Source organism: Corvus kubaryi, unplaced genomic scaffold, assembly GCF_017639235.1.
Source record: "Corvus kubaryi isolate FWS band 111438036 unplaced genomic scaffold, C.kubaryi_AGA036_p1.0 69, whole genome shotgun sequence".
NCBI classification, from domain to species: Eukaryota; Metazoa; Chordata; class Aves; order Passeriformes; family Corvidae; genus Corvus; species Corvus kubaryi.
The window spans coordinates 2,622,609-2,645,670 of NW_024582057.1; the positions used below are offsets into that span (position 1 = coordinate 2,622,609).

Below are 23,062 nucleotides of genomic sequence, written 5' to 3' on the forward strand. Positions count from 1 at the left end.
GTTGAATGTGATTGTTTTTTCTCATTGCCAGGACTACGTGGTGAATGTCACAGAGGAGTTTTTGGAGTTCATTTCAGAAGGAGCTCTTGCTATTGAGGTGTGGGGTCACAGATGTACTGGCAATGGCAACTCTGTTTGGGAAGTTGATTCTCTTCATGCAAAAACTAGGACACTGAGAGACAGGTACAAATAAATTACAAATGAACGCATCCATCAACTTTCTAAAAGTTTTTTAATACCTGTGCTGCACAAAATACTTTGAGGCAACCATGAGTTTTTATGGGGATGTCTTTTTAGATGGAATGAAGTAACTCGAAGAATAGAAATGTGGATTTCCATACAAGAATTGAATGAGATGGGTGAATACACTGCAGTTGAACTCCATCAGGCAAAAGATGTAAACACAGGGGGAATTTTCCAGCTTAGGCAGGTACATATCTTTTGCTTGCCATCTTATTCATGCTTAAATTGATTTTTAAATTTTATTCTTAGTTTCTCTCTACCTCAATTTCCTGCTTAGGGTCATTCTCGCAGAGTTCAGGTGACAGTGAAACCTGTGCAGCATTCGGGAACGTTGCCTCTCATGGTAGAAGCAATTCTTTCAGTCTCTGTAGGTGGGGTGACTGCCAGATCAACCAAACTGCAAAGGGGCTTGGACAGCTACCAGGTAAGGCAGTAATTTCTCATTTTGATGTGGTTCTGCTGTTCTAGACCCAGCCTGACATAATTCCAAAAGGGACCTTAGCACACTGGTACGTGATTTGCAGTTTTACATGTGTTTGAGGTTAATACATGTAACGTGAGCATGTGGTGCTAAATCTGCTTCTTTTTTTGCTTATAACTCAATGGATGAGTGATAAAGTACCAAGTGCGGCAGGACAGAAGGAATATGGAAATTGTTTTTACTTTTGTGTGTAGAGGGGATTAATACTAGATTCCTAGTGTATTAGTTTCTCTACCTTCTAGGGATGGTGAAAGTTGAGGAGGGAAAAAACAGAAAAAAAAGAAATTTAGTAGAGAAAATGTAGTGAGATACTATTTAGCTTTTCAAAAACCACCAAGTTGTTATTTGATAAGAATCAAAAACAGTCATCACTGAATTTGAAAGGGGTATTCCACATACCCAGTATAGTCCTTAAGAAGCATAAATTATTTCAGCTGATACCACATAAATTCATATTGGAAATAAAGCATGATTTTAACAATGATGGCAAAGAACAAGTGGAATGGGCCACCCAGGGAAGCAAGGTGCCTTTTGTCAGAATTTTTGCATTCAGTTCCACAAATAATTCTATACTTGGATACAGATGAAACTGTAAAACTTGAGATTAGTGATCTGCTTGCTCAGTTGTTTTTCTGGCACTGGATTCTGGGGGGTTTTAAATTATCTTTTTTTTTTTAATAAACATATTCACTAATACACAAATCATGGCTGAGCTGCTACAGTCTGTAATGAAAAAAAAATTTTTTCTACCTATTAATAAGACTAGTTATTTGAGTGTTGTGATTTTAACATTTTACAAGTTTGTGGCAGAAATATTTGTATTCATGTTTTGGATTATTTTTGTGAATTTCTGTTGAGCTAAATGCATGGGTTTTTGTGTTTTACAAAATGTATTTTCTCCTACCAGAAGGAGGAGGATGATGGTGGTGATATGGATAGTTACCAGGTATTGCTGCTGTTGCTGTCAATCCTGCGGCATGGGGCACAGCTAATGCTAATGGCCAGCAACTCTCAAATGAACAAGCAAAAGCGGCTTTGAAATACACATGTGCTGTGCATTTTAGAGGCTACCTGGGCTATAAAACACTGCTATTTCAGTTTACCTTGTGACTTCATACTCTTACAGTGTCCTCTCTTCTCTAGTACTCTGCAGTCAGCTCTCCTAACTGGCTACATGAATTGCTATGGGAATAAAAGCTTTGAAACTTTAATTTAGAATGAAAGCAGTTTCCTATGAATATCACAGGGGAAAGAGCCAGCAGCTGCAGGCATCCTTTCCAGGCAAATTATGCAGCATAGGATATTTTGTTTGTTTTCTAAAGAAAATATCATAACCTTTTAAGTTGTGCAGTTTCCTGAAATGCTTGAGTGAGAGAGAGTGGAGGATGTGAATGGGGGGTAGATACAGAAGCTTCAGTGAAGCAATTTTATTTGCACAAAACCCAGCTTTGACCCTGTTTTTCTGTGTGATAAGTTGCAATTTAGGCAGTATAACAGAAGACTCATTTTAAAAGGTGACAAAGAGCAGAAGAGGAAATCCCCCCCAAAGTAAAATAAATTTCAGATTTCTACATAGAAGACTTCTTTCTAATAGGCAGTCTTACAGAAGTAAAACCAGTTAGGTGAGAATGCTGACATCCCTTAAAATGATGTGTTAGGTTTCCTATCAATCTCAAAAATATAATTTAAAGGTACTAACTTCTTGCGGGCTGTTTATGCGCTTCCTGACATATCACAGAGAAGAACCAACCAGATTTTCTGTGATACCACAAAGCATGATTGCATGATGGGTTTTGTTTGCATGAGAAATCTTTTAATTGCACTGATAGCAGCTGCTAGCAATGGAATTTTATGCAGGTTTGAGGGTGTACTGACCTGTCTAATCTTCAGGAGAACTTATGATCAACTGATGATACCGGGTTTTCCTCTTCCATATGCTATTCAAAAGTTTGATTGCCACTTCTGTGAGTAATTAGCTCATGGTGTGTAATCTGTTCAGCAGCAGAGGCAGTCACATTTTCTTTTCTCCTGTTGGAATCTGAGACCTGAAAGCAAATAAACTTCCATTCATGGGTGATGAGGCACTTAATCAGTGTGCATGTCATTTGGGGGAAAAAAGTTTTCTGCATCGTGCAAGCCATTTAATATAAATTCTGATTAAATTACCACAAAATTCACTGCCCTTTATTCTTACCCACATAGTCTAGTGACTTTCTTCTCTGTTTCCATGTTAGGAAGAAGATTTAAACTGTGTGCGAGAAAGGTGGTCTGATGCATTAATAAAACGCAGAGAATACTTAGATGAGCAGATCCAAAAGATCAGCAACAAACAAGGTTTGCTTGAAGTCTCTGTCATAAGAACTTTGTGCCCTATACCACAAAAAGTGTGTCTCGTGTGTAATCCTAATCTCTTCCACTGTAGAAAAATCTGAGGATGATATAGAACGGGAAGCCCGGCTGGTGGAGCAGTGGGTAGGGCTGACAGAAGAGAGGAATGCAGTGTTTGTTCCAGCACCAGGCAGTGGAATTCCCGGTGCCCCTGCAAATTGGTACGTTCAGAAAAGCCACTGGAGTTGTCATCTTTTTGTCCATAAACTTAGTATGCTGCAAGGTACAAATCTAAGGATATTTTGGACTTTTCTGTATTTTCCTGTAATACTACAAACTGCTTTCAGCTGGGAGAAGGCTTAGAAAGTGAGGTGCTGTTCTGAATGTAAGAAAGATTTGCTTAGCAAAGATATTACATAGAGTAGCTTTGAAATATCTTTCAAGGTTTGAAAATCACCTTTGAATATAATATAGTATTTTACAACTTTATACAACTGAGAAGATTATCCAGTAGTTTGATTCCTTTCATAAAAGGAGTGATTGAAAGATAGATGGTAGAAAACGTGATAATGTCACTCACTGATAAAGGGTGGAGAGGGAAGAAACTCTGATTTCAAAGGATGTTCTCTGTTTCTTCTGAATTTGCAATGTATTTCTCTTTAGCTTCATTTAAATCTGTGTTTTAACTATGATCTTTGGACCTGACATGCAAAAATGAGGAATGCAATGTGTTGGGGTTTGGGAAAGTATGGACAAGAAATACTCCTCTAATTAAGTGCACACTAATGTCTCCAATAGTATTTGGGGAATAATGTAGCAATACTCTTTTCTCACCATTTTTCCCCTTACCCACCTGAAGCGTGCTGTGATCATATAACTAAAAGTGTGTTTATGGATATAAAGACTGACAGTAGTTACATATCCAGTTGTTTGAAGGGTTGCTGACCTTTATATATGAGATGACTACAACCAGTTAACTTCACAAGGAACAGAACAGGATGTTTAAAACTCTGGTCCTCACAGCAACTGCCACGTGCTCTGTGGTGTGAATTGAGTTTTGGCAAAGCTCTACATTTAGCTCTGCGTGTAGATAAGCAAAATGCTGTCTGTGCCACACAGGCATTCAGAGGAGCCATCAAAATGCTGCCAGCTTTAGCCATTGGTTACAATTAATGAATATTGTAAGATGATCTGTTTGCCCAAATAAGCTTAGGTATGAATTTGCCTTCTTTGTTGCCAGCAGTTTGTTTTGTTTCAGGATTCCACCTGCGGGAATGGAAACACATATACCTGTCCTCTTCCTTGATCTGAATGGTATGTTGTAAAAACAGATTAAGAAACTTGTGGAGGGGGAAATGGGGGATTAGTTTGGGTCAATAAATTGTTAAATGGAAGAATGAACCTGAAAGGTGTAAGAAATAAACAAGTCCTGGCAATGACACTGTCTGATATGGCTTGTAAAGTGCTTTTTCTTCTGGTTGTGTATGTTGGCATAATTAAGCACAACTATTTTAGAAAGTCAGGGAACACAAGAGTACGGTGATAGGCTGTACAACAGCAAATAGCGTAAGAAAGCAAGCTTAGTTTGAATCAAACAGCAGATGAGGAAATCCTGTAAGCATTTTGATGTACAAATTCACATGTCATTAAAACACTGATGGAGAATCTCCCAGTGCTTTCAGAGCTCCTTCCACTGACATATCTCTAGAGTCTTAAACAGCTCATTTAATGAAGACTCTATTAGGGCTATAATGAGCATTTTTTAGAGAATCTAAGTGTTCTCCCTTTGAAGGCATTTAGTTGTAAATATGAGAAGAATATTGATATATATATTCTTAAGACACAGATACACAGTGTAAGTAACAAGAGAAGAGGTAGCTCCACATTTAAGGACTGTTTAGGAAGCAAGTCTAATTATAAACCTGAACATAGAGCAGAAGAGGATCCACAGTCCGTATCACATCCAGCAGTGAAGTGAGCTACTACACATATTTATAAAGGCAATGCATCAATACCTGCTTTAGTGTATGCTTTTGGAAAATGCAATACCCTCCTCCTTCATCTGTGCTCACAAGGAATGTTTTTATCTTGGTTGGTTTTTTTTTTACTATCAGTAGAGATTAACTGGCAAAAGATCAAATAGGATTTTTAAACAGGTTGACTGTGTCATTGCACACCTTTTGTTTGTTTTTTTGTTTAGCTAAAAGCCTTATGCAGCCAGAACTGCTATTCTCAATTTCTTTTGTATGCTGAAATAATCTTCAAAATGCTGCATAGTAATAAGATAAAGTAGGATTAAATGTATTATGAATTATGGCTAGGCCTTTATTAGGACTTTGCATTACAACTTTGCCTCTGTATATTCATACCCTTTGATATAAAACTATTTCATTCTTTGTACATTTGTTTCATTAGCTGATGACCTCAGTGCCAGTGAACAACTTATAGGTCCCCATGCCTCAGGAGTTAACTCAATACTACCAAAGGAGCATGGGAGCCCATTCTTTTATCTACCGATCATAAAACACAGTGATGATGAGGTAAATTTTTAGCAAGCCTCCTTCTTGACAACTGCAGCTTGTGTTAATGCTTTCTTCTTATGTTTTATTTCCTACTTCTATGTATTTAATTATTATTATTACTACCCTTTTGCCTTAGAAGTACCATCTGTATCTAGTGCTGCCTTTATTTTCTGGCCTATTTATTTAGAATTGAAGAGAATATAACTTGTTAGCTCTTTTGCCTTAATTCAGAGATAACAAGTCTTAGCTCTTGGCAAAAGAAAATTCAACTGTCTGACTAAAAATCCCTTTTCCTGCTTTCCTCACACCTTCATCATTCCTCTTGCAGACTCTTAGTTCTTCAGAAAAAACTACTTGATTTATTGTGCACACTAGGCAAAGCTTAATACTTAAATAAAACTTTTTTCATTTGTAGCACAAAATTACTGTTTTTTAAATATATGGCTTGGGAATTGTTGGAAATTAATGGTTCTGAATCCATTTTGGAATTTCTTAACTGACTCCTTCCATGTTCTGTGTCTATGCGCCTACTCAGGCCATTGTTTGAGACGTTTCCAGAATAAATGGGACAGCAGAGTTGGGGAGAAGGGAAACGGAAGGAAAAAAACCCCATTCTCCAGAACAGATGCAGGTTTATTCTGTTGGGAGCTGTTATAACCTAATCCAACATAGATGGAAGATTTTACATTGAAATTAATATACTTTTAATATAGTAGCAGTAGGATTTGTATTGCTTTATCCAGTCTTGCTTCTGCTTTCCTTTCTGTCTCCAGCTGTGTGAAGACTTTTTTTTGGGGGGCAGGGTTTGCACAGTGCAGGGATTGTGGTCATGATTGTTTGCCCCACTATCTTAACACCTCTTTTTTGCTTCTTCTGATAAATTCCTTGTTATGAAAAGGAGGTTTGACTCCACTTTGTTCAATGATGCTGATTTTTCTCTCATTAAGGAATTGTTTTACTTCAGGTTAAATCATTGCAAATGATACCTGTTGTTAGACTAATAAAATCTTTGATTTCCCTTTCCTTCCTCCACTTAATTTGTCTGCATAGGTTTCAGCCACTGCTGCCTGGGACTCTTCTGTCCATGATTCAGTGCACCTGAATAGGGTAACTCCTCAAAATGAGAGAATTTACTTAATAGTGAAGACTACTGTGCAGCTCAGTCACCCTGCTGCAATGGAACTGGTATTACGCAAAAGGATTGCAGCCAACATTTATAACAAGCAGGTAGAAAGTCCATATATTCTTTTATTCCTTGTTTTGTTTCATATTCTTAATTTAATGAGTGTGCTTTCTTAGCTGCTTGCTTAATTTTATGAGTTTTACAAGAGGTAAATGAAAACTAGGTTTTTATAGGTTGCAGTGAAGCTGTGTACTGGTATATTTCTTTGAGCTGTCCATTTTTCAACTGATTGAACTTAGTAGTGTTGTATACCAAGCACAGTGCTGTAAAGAGTGCTTAAAATGTCATAAATGCTAGAAAAAGTAACTTAATAAATTATGATTCTGATTGCCTTTGTAATCAGATTTGGCATTGCACCTTTTTATTTCTTAGGATGTCATAAATAATAATTATCAAAACAGTAACTGAAAATTACTTTGTTTCTAGAGTTTTACCCAGAGCCTGAAAAGGAGAATATCCTTGAAAAATATATATTATGCCTGTGGAGTGACATATGAAATAGTATCCAATATACCAAAGGTAAATTATACTGTGTTTCTCTGGCAAATTCACAGAAACCAATGGAATTGACCTACTGCAGTGGGTGATACTGATTAGAAGGTAAATGTCGTGCTTTGCTGATATGAGGCAGCTTGCCAAAGTGGATATACTGAAGTTCAGTGTGAGATCATGTTTATCTTTAAACAGTTGAAAACTGTGGGGATTTATTTTCTCTTCCACTGTGTTTAACTGAGTTTTTGTAGCAGAGTTATTTTTGAAAGCCCATTAGTGTCTACAGGGAAAATATAGGGGGTACTCCGAGGAATGTTCAGGTCTGTGAAACAGAATAGCTGGGAAGCTGAGTTCACAGGAATATAAATTACTTTTTATAGAAAAAACTCATACAAGTTGTAAATGTACTATAAGATTTATTTTAAAGGTAAACAAACTGGACAAATGAAAACATAAATAGTCTTGTCACCATGTAATTGTCACCTTGTTGCAGTACTACTTAAATTTTAAACTCTAGGGAAATCACAGAATATTTTAAGATTTGGGAAGGAAATTATATTTCCTTGCCTAGGAAGTTGTCATTAGTTGAGCCTTAACATACACAGTTTCAGGTTATATATGCATTATTTCTGGAAGTGCATTTACTACAGCAAATGCTCAGAACTTCTCCTAAGCTTGATCTCTTCAGCATCATTTGCATCTCTATTGAAAAGCCCTGCATCATTGTAATTAGGTTTGCTGCTAAGTTTGAGATGCCCAATTCAAGTTAATTTCTGGATTGAACTGGTCTGAAAAAGTGAACTAACACAATTGGCTTTACTTTTTGAAACCTTCAATGGTGTAACTTCTACTTTAGGCTACAGAAGAAATTGAGGATCGTGAGACCTTAGCACTGATGGCTGCAAGGAGTGAGAACGAGGGCACATCCGATGGCGAAACCTACATTGAGAAATACACACGTGGTGTGCTGCAAGTGGAGAACATTCTGAGCCTTGAACGACTAAGACAGGCAAGGAAAAAGCATTTCTTGCAGCCTTTGTGCTAGATTATGAGAATTCAAGAAGAGATGATTGATCTTTTAAAAATACTGTGTTACTTTTCTTTTTTAGTTGGGGTTTTTTTTTTGAGATCGTTGGACAGATAACTGTAAGACTAAGTTACTTCTGTGAAATGGAAATTCCCAGTGGCGGTGGATGTAACTAAAGCTGGCAATGCTGTAGTACTCAGAACCTGAACAGGCAAAGGGCAAAGAATGAATTGCAGACAGAAGCTTTGGTGGTTGTGTGTGCAAGTTAAGATTTGTGAATGCAGGCCCTGATTGCTGCTGTTAGCTCCACTGAAAAAAAGTCCCTATCCTGCTAGCTCAGTTCTCCTGAGGAGACCATGGCATTGCTGTTAGTGTTTTGTTCTCTTTACGCAGGCAGTCACCGTCAAAGAGGCTCTCTCCACCAAAGCCAGGAACATCCGCAGGAGCATCAGCACTCCGAATGTGCACAACGTAAGGACCCTTCATCATCCAATGCATTAGCCCTGATGGGGCAGGGGGCTGCTCTCTGTGTGCTGATGTAATGCTTGCACAACGAGATACGGTGATGATTACTCTGTGCTGGGACTAACCAGCCTATGGAAAGCGGTCATGAAGTGAAACCCCTCCCCACCGTCCTAGGAGATAACAAAATTAACAGGGAAATGGGAGGGTTGGTTGAAACTCTTCTCCTTTTATAAGGATATCCATTTAGGAAGTAGTTCACAGTGACAACTGCCCTGATTCAGATTACTATTATCTTCAAGTCCCTTTTAACTTTTTTCACAGTGTAAAGGGGTAGTTTCCATTTTGTGTGCATTTTATGTGATCTCCTCTCACCCACTCATACAGCAGAAATGTAGATGTCTTTTTACATAGTCTGGTCTGAAAAGAGGGAACAAAAGAGTTATTAGGACTAAATGATCACAGTGTTTCCTCAAGGTATTGTATTTCATAAATAAAAGGCAGGCATTTTGTCACTCTATCTGTTGGTGTTCCGTAGGTGTCCTGTAGCCGGCTGGATCTTTCTGCCTGCGATGAAGATGACAAGGTATGGAAACATAGCAGCAAACAGCTCACATTCCCAGATTTCCCACCCCCACCAGAAGCAAGATGTGTTTGAGAATTGAGGGGGGGGGGGAAAAAGGAAAATAGAAATATTTTTCCCTTTAATGGTATTTAAAGCAGTTGATTTACATAATATATCTTCAAAGTTCTGCACCAATTACATAAAATTTTGCATTAAACCTTATTGTCCTTCTCTGCTTTTCATATTGGAATTGTATAAACTGATATTTAAGAAAGAGAGCAAAACTTTAAATACTTACTTACCAGCTAATTAGCTTTTAAACAATCCATTTTTGTGCAACAGGAAAATTGTCTGAAGTCAGTAATTGACATACCTTTGGTTTGTGGGGTTTGGTTGACTTTTTAAAAAAACAAACACCTAAGTTTAGCTATTATTTTTTCCACATTTGCCTATCATCACGCAGATGTATGTATTTTTGGTTTTTTAGGGTTGGTCTGAAAGTCACCTAGATATATCTGACTGTTGTTCCAGTTATCAAGACGTATCATGCTATGGTACTTTACCCAGGGAGTCACCTCGCAAGAGCAAAGATGGCAGTGGTGAGACTTCATATATGTAATGACAGTGCTGGTGGATTTTTATTTACTGCATTAAATTGAAAATTAAGTTCCCAATGCTCTTTTCCTACAAAATCCATTATCCAGCTTCTACTTCAGGAGCTAAATGTAATCCGGAAATAGGGGAGAAAGGGAGAAATGCATAAGACATCCAGGAAAGGGTGTAAAGTTGAGGGTATCCAAAAAACCAAGAGGAGGGCAGAAGAATGTGCTAAATATAAATCAAAACTGTAGAGGAAAAAAAAAAGAAAGAAACCCACCCAAAACAAAACAAAAAATGACAGTCACACAAAAGAACAAATGGCAGCTGCTGTTATTTTATGAATTTTAAAATAAAGGTGCTTTTTTTAAAGTGGGAAGTGTCCTTAGGTTCTTTACATGATATGTGGATATTGGCTGTGCCTCTGTGTCGGTGTGTCACAGGTGCCTTATTTCCTTTAGGTCACATTGCAGCATGCTCTTTTTGACCAGGTGGTGCAGGTAGAAATACCACTGCAGTAAAGTGGGACTGAGGGCTTATTCATCACTTCCTTGCTTATAATTTCCTTTTTGATCATCCTGGCTGTGCAGGATGGCTGGCTTGGTTACAGGGCAGATTTGCAGTGTTGTGGGCAGAGGTCAGGTGAGGCACAGGAAAAGAAGAGTTTCAAGGATACTTCCCACTGTTTTTATGACCAAGATGAAAAGGAGAAATGTTGGAGCCTCAGAATGGAGGGGGCAGATACTGCTGTTTTCTGCTTTCCTTCTATTTCCAGACTTCTCTGAGGATCTCACTGAACTCTGCATTATTTCATGCCTAGGCCAGTGGTTAAATACTAAAACATGGACATTTCTCTGTAGCCAGCAAGTTATTTTGAAATATGCTTTTGCAGTCAGGATATGAAGAACTGAAATACACTATTTTTGCTTTTTTACCTAGGTGTTGTAGCAGAGAATTCCCATGCTTTAATGGCCAGCCCTTTTAAAGCATTTTCTCCCCAGCCACCAAAGTTTTTCAAGCCCTTAATGCCAGTGAAAGAGGAACATAAAAGGAAGACCCCACTTGAAAGCCGACCTCTGCTTAGTCAAGAGGTAATCTTTGAAAACCACCTGCTTTTTTAAAGGCGATGGAGTGATTTTGTGTACTTGGCAAATCATTTGCATCTGTTGCAACAGAATTTTGTAATTCTCTGGTAAAATTATTCAGGCCACTCTTTATATGTGGTGGAGTTTTGCTGTTTGCTTTTTACCTGAATACTGGGTTTGTGGGTTTTGGGTTTTTTTTACTTCTTGGTAAGTATTCTCCTCTACAGGATACTTCTGTTCTAAAGTAGCAGTAACCTACCTTTTTTTTTAATTCTTCAGTAAGATGTTGGTGTGGTTTTTTTCATAGATCAAACATAATTCTGTGAAACTATTCTGGGGTGGTTATAATTCTGGCCTTTATTCCTCACCCTCAAACTCTGGGAGGAGCGCATGAGTTTCCCTACCCATTAACTTGAATTTTGATGCCTATGTGGCCAGCATGGGTGTTTCACCTTCATCTCGTCTCACACCTTTCTAACTTGGCACCCATTTAGCACTGTGGTCAGAGCTGTGGTTTGTGTGATGTGTTGCGTGTCTCAACCTTTGCAGAGCATGCCTCCATCTCAGGTGCACTGTGCTGGCTGTTCTGTGCCTGCAGGAAGCAGTGCCAGCAGCATGCCTGAGGAGAAGATTGTAAGTTTTGTACCAGTGTCTGTCTTGAGGCCTGGTGGTGGGCTCAGAGCCATTTGGTGGTGGGCTTGAGGCACTCATGCTACTGCAGCAGGAAAAAGAAGTCATGATGTGGATATAACCACTTGTGAGTGATTGTAGGTTATGGTTAAAACAGTGGCTTGTCTGGCTTGCAAATGCACTCTGTCATTGGAACTAACTCCACTGGGGTTTTGTGTTTTGTTTTTGTTTTGTTTTGGGTTTTAATGTTTATATGTCATTTGTCTTGTGGGGTGGGGGGAGAGGGGAGGCTGTAGTGTTTACAGGGCACAAATGATCAAGTAAAGGATTGGTTAGTGAGCCATGCTGTTGTCACTCTAATATACCTTGTATGTTACCTAGATTTTGTGACTATACCCCAGAGTAAATGGAATGATCCCATTTGGTGTAAGTAACTGTGCATTTAGGTGTGGGTACACTTTAAAAAGCTTATAATTGCCTGGCGTGGAAGTAATATGACTAAAATAAGACTGCCGCTCTTAATTAACCTGCAGCCTGTCTTCATCATAATTCAGGTGGAAATTGAGGTGGAGGGATTTTGTTTTAATCTTCATCTGCTAAATCCTTTTGTCACTGCTGCTTCAACAAAGTGTATCATCATTTCTGCTGTATGATGGTTTTGGTTTTGGGGCTGTGGAACATGGCTGCAAGTACTTGCTTTAATCAGAGCTATAGATTTAAAATTCAGAACCTTCAAATTATTTCCTGTAAGTGTTATAGGCCATCTTTCCACAAAATGCCAGTGATGGATTCTTCCTATTCAAAAGTTATTTTCATTCCTACCATATAGCCAAGCCATTAAAAAACTGTTCCGGATTTCTAATGCTATTTTGTAGGTTGTTAGACCAAGGTATCCCGAGTGCTGTGTATATTTGAAGCTTGGCTCCTGGGTTTGGGTGGCAGCTGTTTTACTCTTGATCATGTTAATTTTCCGTAAGGTAGCTGACGTGCTGACTCGCACTGAGTCACTGATACAAACAGCATGAAGGTATTTGGAAGAAAAAATCTAGTGGGTTGAAAAAACATCCCTTGGAAAGTAAGTTGTTACAAAACTTTCCATAGCAACTTGAGGGCAGTTTAAATCCCTTGAGTGAAAACAAAGTCCCACCCCATGCGTGCCCTGAATTAACCCAGGCACTTGCCTGTGCTGCTTTCCACAGATATGCAGAAGCTTTCAGAGCTAGAAATAGGCAGTATCCTGCCACCAAGCTTTCCAACTAGAAGGGAGCTAATTCACTGAACACTGTAAACCTGCTGTAGCCAACCATGGAAAGAGCAGTTCTTTCAGTTCTCCGCTGCTTGCTCCTGCTGGCTTCTCCCTTGTATCAACACAACTTTTTGTTTGGTTGCATAGGAAGTCAGATCAAGGGAACTGATCCACCCAGTTAATGGCTTGACTACCATGGAGTTATAGTTCATTTGGATCTACTCCTCTCTCTGATGACCTTTTAGACCATTGAGTGGGTCCTGGGGAGACAGGCAAGAAGTAGCAGCCGCTAGTGGGGAGGAGGTTGACGTGCCTACTTTGCAGAGTCCTGCCAGCCTGTGGTGTTGTGTTTAGCAAATGGTGCTTCTGGAGCGTTTTATCACTTTAGGAAAGAAGCCTTTGTAGGATGTAGGCTTCCCAGACTACCCCATTTTTCAGAGCTGCAGTGAGTCTTATGTTTTAACTAGGCTGGAGTATTCCAATATTCAAAACACATCTGTCAAAGGAAGGGGGGGAAAAAACAAAGCAATTAACAAAAAATATTTTTATTCAGTTGGCCTGAAATAGAGCATTCAACCTGAAATTTCAGAGAGTACTTACACGTGCTTGATAATGCAGCTATATCAAAACAGCATGATATAGGGGCCTGTTCCATATAATACAGGAATACAGTGGCTTATGTTAAGGTCAGATTGAATGTTTTCATATTAAGTGTATTTAAATACTGCCAGTAATTAACATGTCCAAGGTGGGGTTGGCTAAGAGGAAAGCCTCCTAGCATGCAATAAAAATTGAGGCACCAGTGATGCAACCACTAGGTAAGTATTACTGATTTTTAAATTAGTAAAATGGGAACTAAGTTGTTAAGGTTACTTGAGAGGTGTAATTTAGGGATTTGAAAGCTCGGATGCTTTAACTTCTAATGACACAGTATCTTTGTTACAAAGCAGGTGTAGGGAAGCTGCTCTGTGCTCTTGCTTATTTTGCTTCTTCACTGCTAGGACTTGATGTATAGTCTTGTCTCCTTAGTTCTTGCTGTCATGGCCTTTCTGTTACCAGTTCTTAAATCTGCTTTTCATTATAGTCATTCTGTTACATCCCAGGGAAGTTGCTGAAGTTTCTTGAGCAGTTTTGCAAAGATTTTATCTTTATTTATACCAATAGCCTGAGCTGTACAAAGGCACCTTCTTTCTTTTTTTCCCCAACATCTCACATCCACAGAAATTTGAAGAACTCTGAAATTGCTTTGTTTCTGGAATTTCCCAATCAGGAAACTTAAGAGGAGCTCTGAAAAGAAGTATGTCTTGTCCCCACCAGGGGCATCTTTTGTCTGTCACAAGGTGGTGTCTCAGAACCTATTCGCAGCATTCTTCATAGCCCATGTCCTAGTAAGAAGATTGGTTCTCTGTACCTTAGCTTTTGTACTTGTGATGACAGATAACCCTGAAATGGCACATGACCAACACTGTGGTTACTTGTTTGACCTTTCTTAATCAAGTCACCAATGTCAGTGTGTCTGCACAGCCGTTTCTCAGTTACAGCCTCTTAACCAGTCTGATTCTGAACAGGGACACCACCAATGTGGGTTTTTTTCAGTCAAATGAGGAATCCTGCAAGTTTCAAAGGAGACACAAAAAACTCTGTTATAAAAATACCTTTTGGTCTCAAGGGGACATTTAGCTAGTATCGACTAGAAATACTTCCTTCATTAAATGTTTATTAGTTTGGAGTTCATATATAATCTTCAACTTGAAAAAGTATATTTGATAAAATCTTAGTATTTTTAAAAAAACCCCCAAACTGTAGGGTTCTGCATAGAATAAAACTTTGTTTTGCATAAGTAAAAAGGGCAAAAGGAAAGAAATATGCAGAATGATTAAGAACACATCCCTCAGAGATGTGCAACTGGTATCCTGCAATATGTAAAAAAGATGCTTTGTATAAGGCTTTAGTGCTTGGAAGGGTATTCTTAGTCTCAGGAAAGCAGGTATTAATTTTTTCCTTCACTTCTAAAGGAGCTGTGGATTTCAGATGTAAGTAGCAAGATTTTCAGTAGTATAAATAATACTCAATAATGACATTTCTAACACTGTTGCTCCTCTTCAGAGAAATAAATAATTGCAGACTAAAGCCTTCATCCAAATTCTGTATAAGAAATAACTCTGAAACCATGCTGTAAAAATTAGTCAGCAAAGGATGCCAAGCCTTTACTTGAGCAAGTATTAATAATCTGAAATGTGGTTGGATTTGTCAGATAGACAAGTAGAGACATCCTGTTCAGATACTGATAGCTGTGCCAACAAAAAATTAATATTATTGATAATCTTGAGTCATCTTAAGAGGCAACTCTGTGTGGGTGATACTGAATTCTGTTTTTATTCATGAGTTTGAACATGATAGGAACGGAAATGAGACCTTGTGACAGATAAGGGCTGTCTGACCTATGGGGAGAGGCTGGAATATCTGGAGCTGTTTGGTTTTAAGGAGACCAGTCACAGGGGCATCTTACCAATGTATAAAAACACCTGATGGGCCAAGGCAGACTTTTCAGCAGTGCCCAGTGACAGAACATGACGCAAATCAAAACACCTGAGATTATTCCACCTAATCACAAGATGGAACAAGAAAACATTTTGTCTACTGTGAGGGGAGTCAAACACTGGAATGAGTTGTGCAGGAAGGTTACAGAGATCTCAAAACCCGCCCAACTGGACACTGTCTTGGACAGCCTGCCCTGGCTGACCTGGCTTGAGCAGAGGGTGATTGGGCTAATTGATCTCAAGGAGTGCTTTCCAATCCAAACAATTCTGTGGTTATTCTGACATGGGCAAACTGAGCAAATCTGTTTCCTGTCTGGGCTTTTGAAGTTTTGTTACACAGTTATTTGAGCAGTCTTGGCTGTTATGAAGTGTAGGAAACACTTTCAAGAGGATGCTTATCCTGATGTGTTGGCACTCCATGGTCATCTGGTTAACTGTTCTGCTTTTCCTTTGACATTGGTGAATTAAGGTGTCTGAAAGCATCCAGCTACTTCAGATACCACACAGATCTGCCTTGATTAGTATTTGAAATCTGTGATGCAGATAAAGGAACTGAGAAATAATAGGTGCTTAAGTTTCTTTAAAGTATTTCAGCAGTTTTCATTTTTCCTAAAATACAATTATTTCTAGTAGAAATTTGCTGTAAACTAACCATTCTTAATATATATGTCTGCATATACATATGTTTATACCCACATATATATGTATAAATGAAGACATATATGTATATAAAAAAGGAAGTACTTAAAAAAGCATCCATATGGAGTCCTGCCTGCAGTATTTTATCTTGGGGGAGGAGCCCTACCATGTTGCTGGATTCTTTCTCAGATGCACCTTTACAGACTGAAGTCCTAAGCTTCAGATGGACTCTGTGAAAGCCACATCTGTGGTCTGGTCATGGTGCATCCCCACTCATCACCAAGAGGAAATTCAGGGAGGCACCTCCAAATTCTGCCAGGTTGATTAGCATCACTTATTTCCCTCCAAACATGTACATGTATGGGTACAAATGCTTCCTTGAAGGTTCACTATAATACTTGATCTTTTTGCTTGTATATTCTAACATCCTGAACATGTTCAGGTGGGATAGCCAGGGGTAAGCAAAATTATTTAGCCTCACTGATATCAGGTTAACAGAAAATCCCATTGTGCAAAGTTTTTAACAATCCCAAAGTTTTTAATAATCTATATTGTAGCAGGGACTCTGTAAGGCCTTTTTCCATTCAAATTTATGTTTATCTTGTTAGCTGGTGAATTAGCTCTATACAGTACCTTCAGTAGGTTTAATTAGTCTAAATCATGGCAGAAAAAAAGTTTGTGGATGGAAACATACAACTTTCCTTTTATTGCTTTATATTTTCTGAACTGTTTAGAATTTCTCAAAATTGAATAGCTCAGTGTAGATAGGATACGTTCCCAGCAACTCTTTTCCATGGTGTCTTCCATTCTTCAGTTAAAGAATATTAAAGGTATATATTTCTCCATGCTCAGAAAGGAAGAAAATCAAGGATGGTTAGTTTATTTTGAAAACCTTGCTGTCACAGGTTCCTAATCCTAATTCCTCTCTTCATTTGCAGGACTCTGAGGAGGAAGACAGTGAGTTGGAGGCCATTAATAAGAAACTGATAAGTCCACAAAGTTTTCAAAATTTCCGGCCTTATGTACCGGAGGAGTTTGCTGACTTCAGTATTTACAATGCTAGCTTGGAGAACAGGGAGTGGTTTTCCTCTAAATCAGACTTCATGAGCTCACGTGTTCTTGAGAAAGAGGTATCCCGCAGCCCCACCACTAGCAGCATCACTAGTGGCTACTTTTCCCACAGTGCCTCTAACGCCACCCTGTCTGACATGCTTGTTCCCTGTAGTGATAGCACAGACCAGCTAGCCAGTCACACCAAGGAGCTGGACTCTAGTGATCCCTCAGGATCATCCCTTGCACATGATTTAAGATCATCTTCAAACAAGGAATGTCGAGAGTTAGAGAAGGAGTTAGCGAGAGAGAAGTTACCTGTGTTACCACTGAAAGAAAACAGTGCCTTAACGGAGCAAGTACCACTGTCGTTCAGTGCCACTGACAGAGACTCTCAGCAGTTACCCAGAGCTGGATCCCTCTCAGCTCTGAGTTCCTTGGATGGCAAAAACACCATTGAATTTTCAGCACGTGAGGTGACAGTTGAGCACACGACGGATGTTCTGGAAGATCACTCCTTTACTGAGTTCATGGGCGTTGAAGATGGGAAGGACTTTGACCATTCAGCAGCTCCACAGTCGTGTTCCCTTCTGTCCTCTAATGGAGTGAGCGCCTTGGAGTCACCCCAAGGCCCTAGCAAGGGACAGAGCAAGGGGCAGAGCACGTGCACGGGCCAGCAGAGCTCTGCAGCAGCAGCAGGTGACCGGCTTGCGGATGCTGTGGAAAGCCCTTTCGGTTCTGGACTGGTGAAAGACACTTCAGACCCTGAGACTTACCCCGATGCTTCTGTGGAGGATTATATTACGAAGGACCACTTGGATGGTTCCGATTGTGAAGAAGGTGCTCCTGCTGATCAAGGCCATGTCTTGCCGAGCTGGGTGGCCGTGGGTGAGCAAGTCTGTGTTGGAAGTAATAAGATGGGCACAGTAAGATACGTTGGAACGGTGGATTTTTCAGCTGGAATCTGGGTTGGAGTTGAACTCAGTGTTCAGCTGGGTAAGACTAAATGTGTTCTGGGTTATCTATGCAGCTAGTGTGACCAATTTTTAAAGTCTCAGTACAATCATTCATTCCCATTCAGTCCTGGGAAGTACCTCCAGCTTCATGAAGCTTTGTGTCTGGTACACCCAGTTCTCATCTTCTTGGTTATAGGGATGCTCTGATTCCTTTTTAACTGTCTGAAAGCCCTGCTTTTGCATGTTGTGGTAGTTCCCCATTGGTACCCATATGTTTTTACAGATCAGAGAAACAAGCAAAGCCTAAAATTGGCAGATTTTTTTAAAATCAGTGTGCGCACATTCATGAACAGTGCTAACAGTGTGCATCACTTGCCAGATGGGTTTGCTGTCCGTGGCTTTTAGAGATTTATTATTGTTTTCCACTGGGGAAAGATGAATTCCAGAGCACAGGTTTTCTTTATCTTCACTTTGGAGGGGTCAGAAAAAGTCAGTGCTCTGCAAGCGTTAAGAGACTTCTATGGAAATGCTGTTTCTAAGATGTTTTTAGTAGTTTAATAGATAATACCACTTATGCCAGAAGTTTGTCTCCAGCTAAAATTTAAGCTTTGCAAGCAATTTGTTTTGAGGACAGTTTATTTTGCAAAATGAACACGTGCTTGACTTTTTAAACTGTTAGTTAACAAAGCAATATTTTAGAAAACAATCTTTTCGATCTCATTTCAAGCCCTTCTTTCCAGGTTTTGTTCTCGCTAGTGTATGGTGAGCATCTGGCTCCTCACTCAGCAGGAACAATCTTGACTATTTGACAGATAATCAAAGCTATTCACACTTCAGGGCCTCAATTGTATGTGCTCATGGCAGTACCAGCATTTAATCCTGTGCATTTCTTTCCCTTGAAGGGAAGCACGATGGAATTGTGAAAGGCAGAGAGTACTTCCACTGCAAACCTCGACACGGTGTTTTCGTTCGTCCAGGGCGCCTCAGCAAAGCACCAGCTCCCGCGAGGAAATCAAGTAGCACTTCCCGGTCTCAGGCATCTTCCACTTCAGAGAAACGGAAGAGTTCTGTGCTTCAAAGCTCATCAGTCACTCCCAAGACAGGAGGAGATGTCCTCTGCCATTCAGGAGATGCAGCGGCTTCTGCTTTTTCTAGGAAACAGGAAAACAGGAAATCTTGGATTAACTAAACTGCAGTATTTTTGCACTTACTACACGCATCACTGTGTAGAAAACTTTACGGATTTTTGAAGCTATTGGACATTTTAACCTGTCCATACGGAATGTGTATTCTCTAGAGTCCTTGACTTAATTCTCTAATTTTTTATAAATAATATATATATTATATATATATGAATGTGTACCTATAGTTTGTCTGCCAGTGGGCAGATACGGCTGCACACTAAAACACATTTAAAGCTGATCTGTAGATAACTGAGGTACTGGACTATTTGTTACGCAACAACTTGGGAGATATATTTTAAACAACAAAAGATATTTTATTGAGGAAAAACCAGGATGTAAATCCGTATTTGGAAAAAAAAACCCCAACCGCTACGGTTTGCTGTTCTTAATTACCAAAGAACTTGTTTTAGACTGACATATTTGCTGTTTATATCTTTCTATTGTAAATGTTTTAACTGGTAACTTGGTGCCATGTTTCTTTCAGTCACTGGGCACCGTGCAGCCTTATGTTCCATGTTTAAGCACACTGAAATATCCAACTGCTTCGTATGTTTTGTCTTCCTAGAGGCCTGCCACTGTGCTGACTTGGCATTGGAATGACTGACGATGCCTGAAGCTATGAGTCTGGCATTTCACATGTTAGCGAGAGCCAGCCGGGCAGTTTGACTGCAGAAACAGTATTACTGCAAGGATGTGAGAGGACAACATTTTTGGTTTTTTAGAGGGTTTTGGGTTTTTTGGGTGTGGGGGTGGGGAGAGAAATGGGAAATAAAGAAGCAGTAAATGGATCATGACTGCAAACTTTGCACTTGTTACTTGTTGGTTATTATCAAGATGAAATAGAACCTGCTAAAGTAATTTTAATCTGTAAAGTTTATTTTAATAATGGGAATGATGGAGGGATTTATGTCTGGTGCTCATGAATTCCTAAGAAGGTTGTTCCACATGTAGATACTGTAGATGCCTGTACAAGCATTCTGGATATTTGTAAAGCAACATGGTAAAAAATGAGTGAAGTGAATGGCCTGCTGTATCTTTTCTTTGTTCCTTAGCAAGTGAATGATTGAGATACCTGGGACCTTACTGAAAAGCTGCTGTTCTTTCTTTGATTGTTGTGTACAGTAAGCGGACTCTCGTATTTTACTATTTACTGTAAAGAACTGTAATTTATATACTGCCATACTGTATTTAATTGGTGCAGACCTATTGTGTGTTAGAATACAGACTGTTTACTTGGGATTTAAGAAAAAAATGTTTTGCTTGTGTTTGGTACAATTAGGCTTCACGCTCAAAGAGAGAGCTGTTTCTAGCTGGTGCTGCTCAGATGCAAAGGACTTGGTAAAAATGCTGAAGGACAGTGTGGCTGGAGTGGAAGACCAGATGGTATTAACCCATGTTACCACTGAGCCTCAGAGGAGAATAGCAGCCCCCCGCTGTGGATGCGTGTTCCTCACCTTCTCCTTTCCCCGTCCCTCCCAGGAGGAGGAGCGGAGCCGGGGAACGCCTGCCAGAGAAGAGAGTCATGTGGGTCAAGGGGAGATGGGACAAGTTCCTGGAAGACAGACAAGAGAGGATCATTGCTAAATATGTAAAGGCCTCAGCTGCCTGCAGCACGGTTGGCAGCTGGGAGGGCAATGTGCTGGGGGGAGGCAATGAAAGGAGGGGCTGTGAAGTGCAGTGCACTTGCCCTTGCCATGGTTTTTGTCTCTTCTAAGACAGGATTCTTATGTGCAAATTGATTTTGGTGAAATGCATATCTTTACAGAACAGTTCATGCTTCTGGTGTCCACCTAGTGTTGCTCTCACTGCATTAATGACACTGCTGCTGGAGGAAACTACTGTGACAGAAAAAATATTATACAGAATTATTTTATCAGGCACAGATGATTGTAGAACACTGCCAGATATCAACACCAAACACCCCACTGTCCTGAAGTTAAGTTTAGACGTCACTTTAATTTTAATCTTTTTATAAACCTTTTAGCAAATCCACTTACACATTTGCATTAACATACTTGTCCAGGGCCACTACAAACAATTTTGAAAATCAATGTGGCCGTTTTCTTATGGCAAACATTCAGTATTTACACCAGGTTAGCATCAGCCAGCATCAGCTGGGCTCTTCATTGTTTCAGACCACTGAGAATACAGAATGCATGATTGATTGCTTCAGAAACACTGGGATAATTGGGCTGTTGGAGTAGGCAAGCTGTACGTGCCAAAGAGACCAAAGCAAGCCAGCCTCGTGTCCTTCTGCACCCGTTTCACATAACCTGTGCTACCGTGAGTTCCCTTGTTATTAAAAAACTCTACTTTTGCAAACCTTGCATGTTAACATGCCCTTCCCTGGGTTGATGTAATGTTAGAAGGAGCACATATAATGAGTCCAATGATGTGATAGGAAAATGAAAGCTCTTTGGTTGATGTGCTCCTCAAAACTCTAGTACATAAACAGAACCTTTTTTTCCTGTTAGCAAGGTTAGACTAGGAATTTGCTGTCTTGAACTTTGGATTCAAAGTGGAAGAAAATCATGGTGATAGTGCAACTGCGAATTCCTTTTTTTGTTGTTTTTAATATTAACTAGCCGCTAAAATACACTGCCTAATAAGCACGGTATACAGTCTGTAGCAAGATCTCAATTTAAAAAAACCAAACAAACATCAATCATGATACTGAATAACAGTATGCAAAGCCAATCCCTCAGTCAACAAACCTGCCATCCTGTTTGTTTCCTCAGTCCTCACAGAATTACTAAATTTTGACCATCAGGGTGGTAGGAATGCTGAGATCACGCTGGCCTTCACCCTGTTTTCTGAGTTTATAATGTGCTGTTTATCCGAGCATGCAAGCCTGTATGGAGGCACGGAGTACTGAGGGAGCAGCTGGCACAGCCCAGCAAGCACCAGCACAAGCGTTTAGTCAGCACCACTCACTGTCTCAAGGTTCCCCCACCAAAGGCTTCCTTCGAGTTTGCAGCTGGAGGCAGAGTACAAAATGCTGCTACTCTGTAAACAATAACAAGTGCCATGGAGCAGTGTAATGAGAGAAACGTCGGCTGCCAGCCTCTGGGTGTTCCCTCTCCTGCCCTCAGGTGAACTCGCTCAGGTAACGCGTCCTGTGCCATCAGGAGCGGGAGACGGGAGCTGCCCCCGGGGCTGGACAGGCTGCTGGTGGGCTTGAAAGAGCACGGTGGGACTTGCCTTTCAGCCTTTCCCCTCTGCGGGTACATGTTTTGGGGGCCTCTTCATCTGCCTAGCTGGTAATTTACAGAATCCAGAGGGAGGGAGAAAAAAAAGTGTCAAAATCTCTGACTGAAAAGGACCGTAACGATTTAGGGTTGTTGGGGAAGGGTGCAGAGGAGGTGGCTGGATGAAAGCAAGCGCTGCCTTCTTTCTGCAGCAAAACATGCTAAAAGCAGCTTTTCTCGTTAAAAAAAAAAAAAAAAAAAAGTGGAAATCGTGTGCTGTCCAAGACCAGCGCAGTTTTCATCCGTGAACGCGTAAACTGCGAACGCCTTGAGGGTGGACCGCGGAGAGGGATGACGCTCCAAAGCCATCCAGCCTCCCTGACCTATTTGCGTATCACTCCAGCTCATCCACGCATCCACCCCGCCTTAACACCGCGGCTCCTTCTCCGCGGGAGGGCGGGGCGGCGCCGAGGCCCGGCCCTTGCCGGCATCGCGGGGCGGGACGTGCGAGGCCGCACGGGGTGAGTGGCGGCGGGCGGGCCGCGAACTCGCGGCCCCGCGATTTGCGTGAGGGCCAGGCAACCGCGCGGGCGGGCGGAGCCCCGACGAGGGGGAGGTGGCGGAGGCGGTGGCCACCGCCTCCG

General features: G+C 40.4%; 2 protein-coding genes across 7 annotated transcripts in view; both read left to right on the forward strand.

The window, feature by feature from the left end:
- Positions 1 to 20,999, forward strand: part of KIF13A (kinesin family member 13A) — a 104,839-nt gene extending 83,840 nt beyond the window's left edge. For 2 of the 6 annotated variants that reach the window (XM_042048963.1, XM_042048967.1), the window contains 18 exons: positions 32 to 183; positions 298 to 430; positions 521 to 667; positions 1,632 to 1,670; positions 2,959 to 3,058; positions 3,147 to 3,273; positions 4,311 to 4,366; positions 5,468 to 5,592; positions 6,625 to 6,801; positions 7,184 to 7,276; positions 8,106 to 8,258; positions 8,670 to 8,747; positions 9,277 to 9,324; positions 9,791 to 9,902; positions 10,840 to 10,991; positions 11,535 to 11,618; positions 16,979 to 18,086; positions 18,949 to 20,999. In XM_042048963.1, coding sequence (XP_041904897.1) covers positions 32 to 183; positions 298 to 430; positions 521 to 667; positions 1,632 to 1,670; positions 2,959 to 3,058; positions 3,147 to 3,273; positions 4,311 to 4,366; positions 5,468 to 5,592; positions 6,625 to 6,801; positions 7,184 to 7,276; positions 8,106 to 8,258; positions 8,670 to 8,747; positions 9,277 to 9,324; positions 9,791 to 9,902; positions 10,840 to 10,991; positions 11,535 to 11,618; positions 16,979 to 18,086; positions 18,949 to 19,235 — 3,171 coding nt within the window. In that variant the 3' untranslated portion in view covers positions 19,236 to 20,999. The remainder of the gene's footprint in view (positions 1 to 31; positions 184 to 297; positions 431 to 520; positions 668 to 1,631; positions 1,671 to 2,958; positions 3,059 to 3,146; positions 3,274 to 4,310; positions 4,367 to 5,467; positions 5,593 to 6,624; positions 6,802 to 7,183; positions 7,277 to 8,105; positions 8,259 to 8,669; positions 8,748 to 9,276; positions 9,325 to 9,790; positions 9,903 to 10,839; positions 10,992 to 11,534; positions 11,619 to 16,978; positions 18,087 to 18,948) is intronic. The other 4 variants (XM_042048966.1, XM_042048965.1, XM_042048964.1 and 1 more) reach the window with 4 other exon arrangements.
- Positions 21,000 to 22,852: 1,853 nt separating this feature from the next.
- The window catches only part of SIRT5 (sirtuin 5), a 9,901-nt gene continuing 9,691 nt past the window's right edge, over positions 22,853 to 23,062 (forward strand). The window contains exon 1 of the mRNA XM_042048973.1: positions 22,853 to 22,939. The gene's annotated coding sequence lies outside the window, so the exon portion shown is untranslated. The remainder of the gene's footprint in view (positions 22,940 to 23,062) is intronic.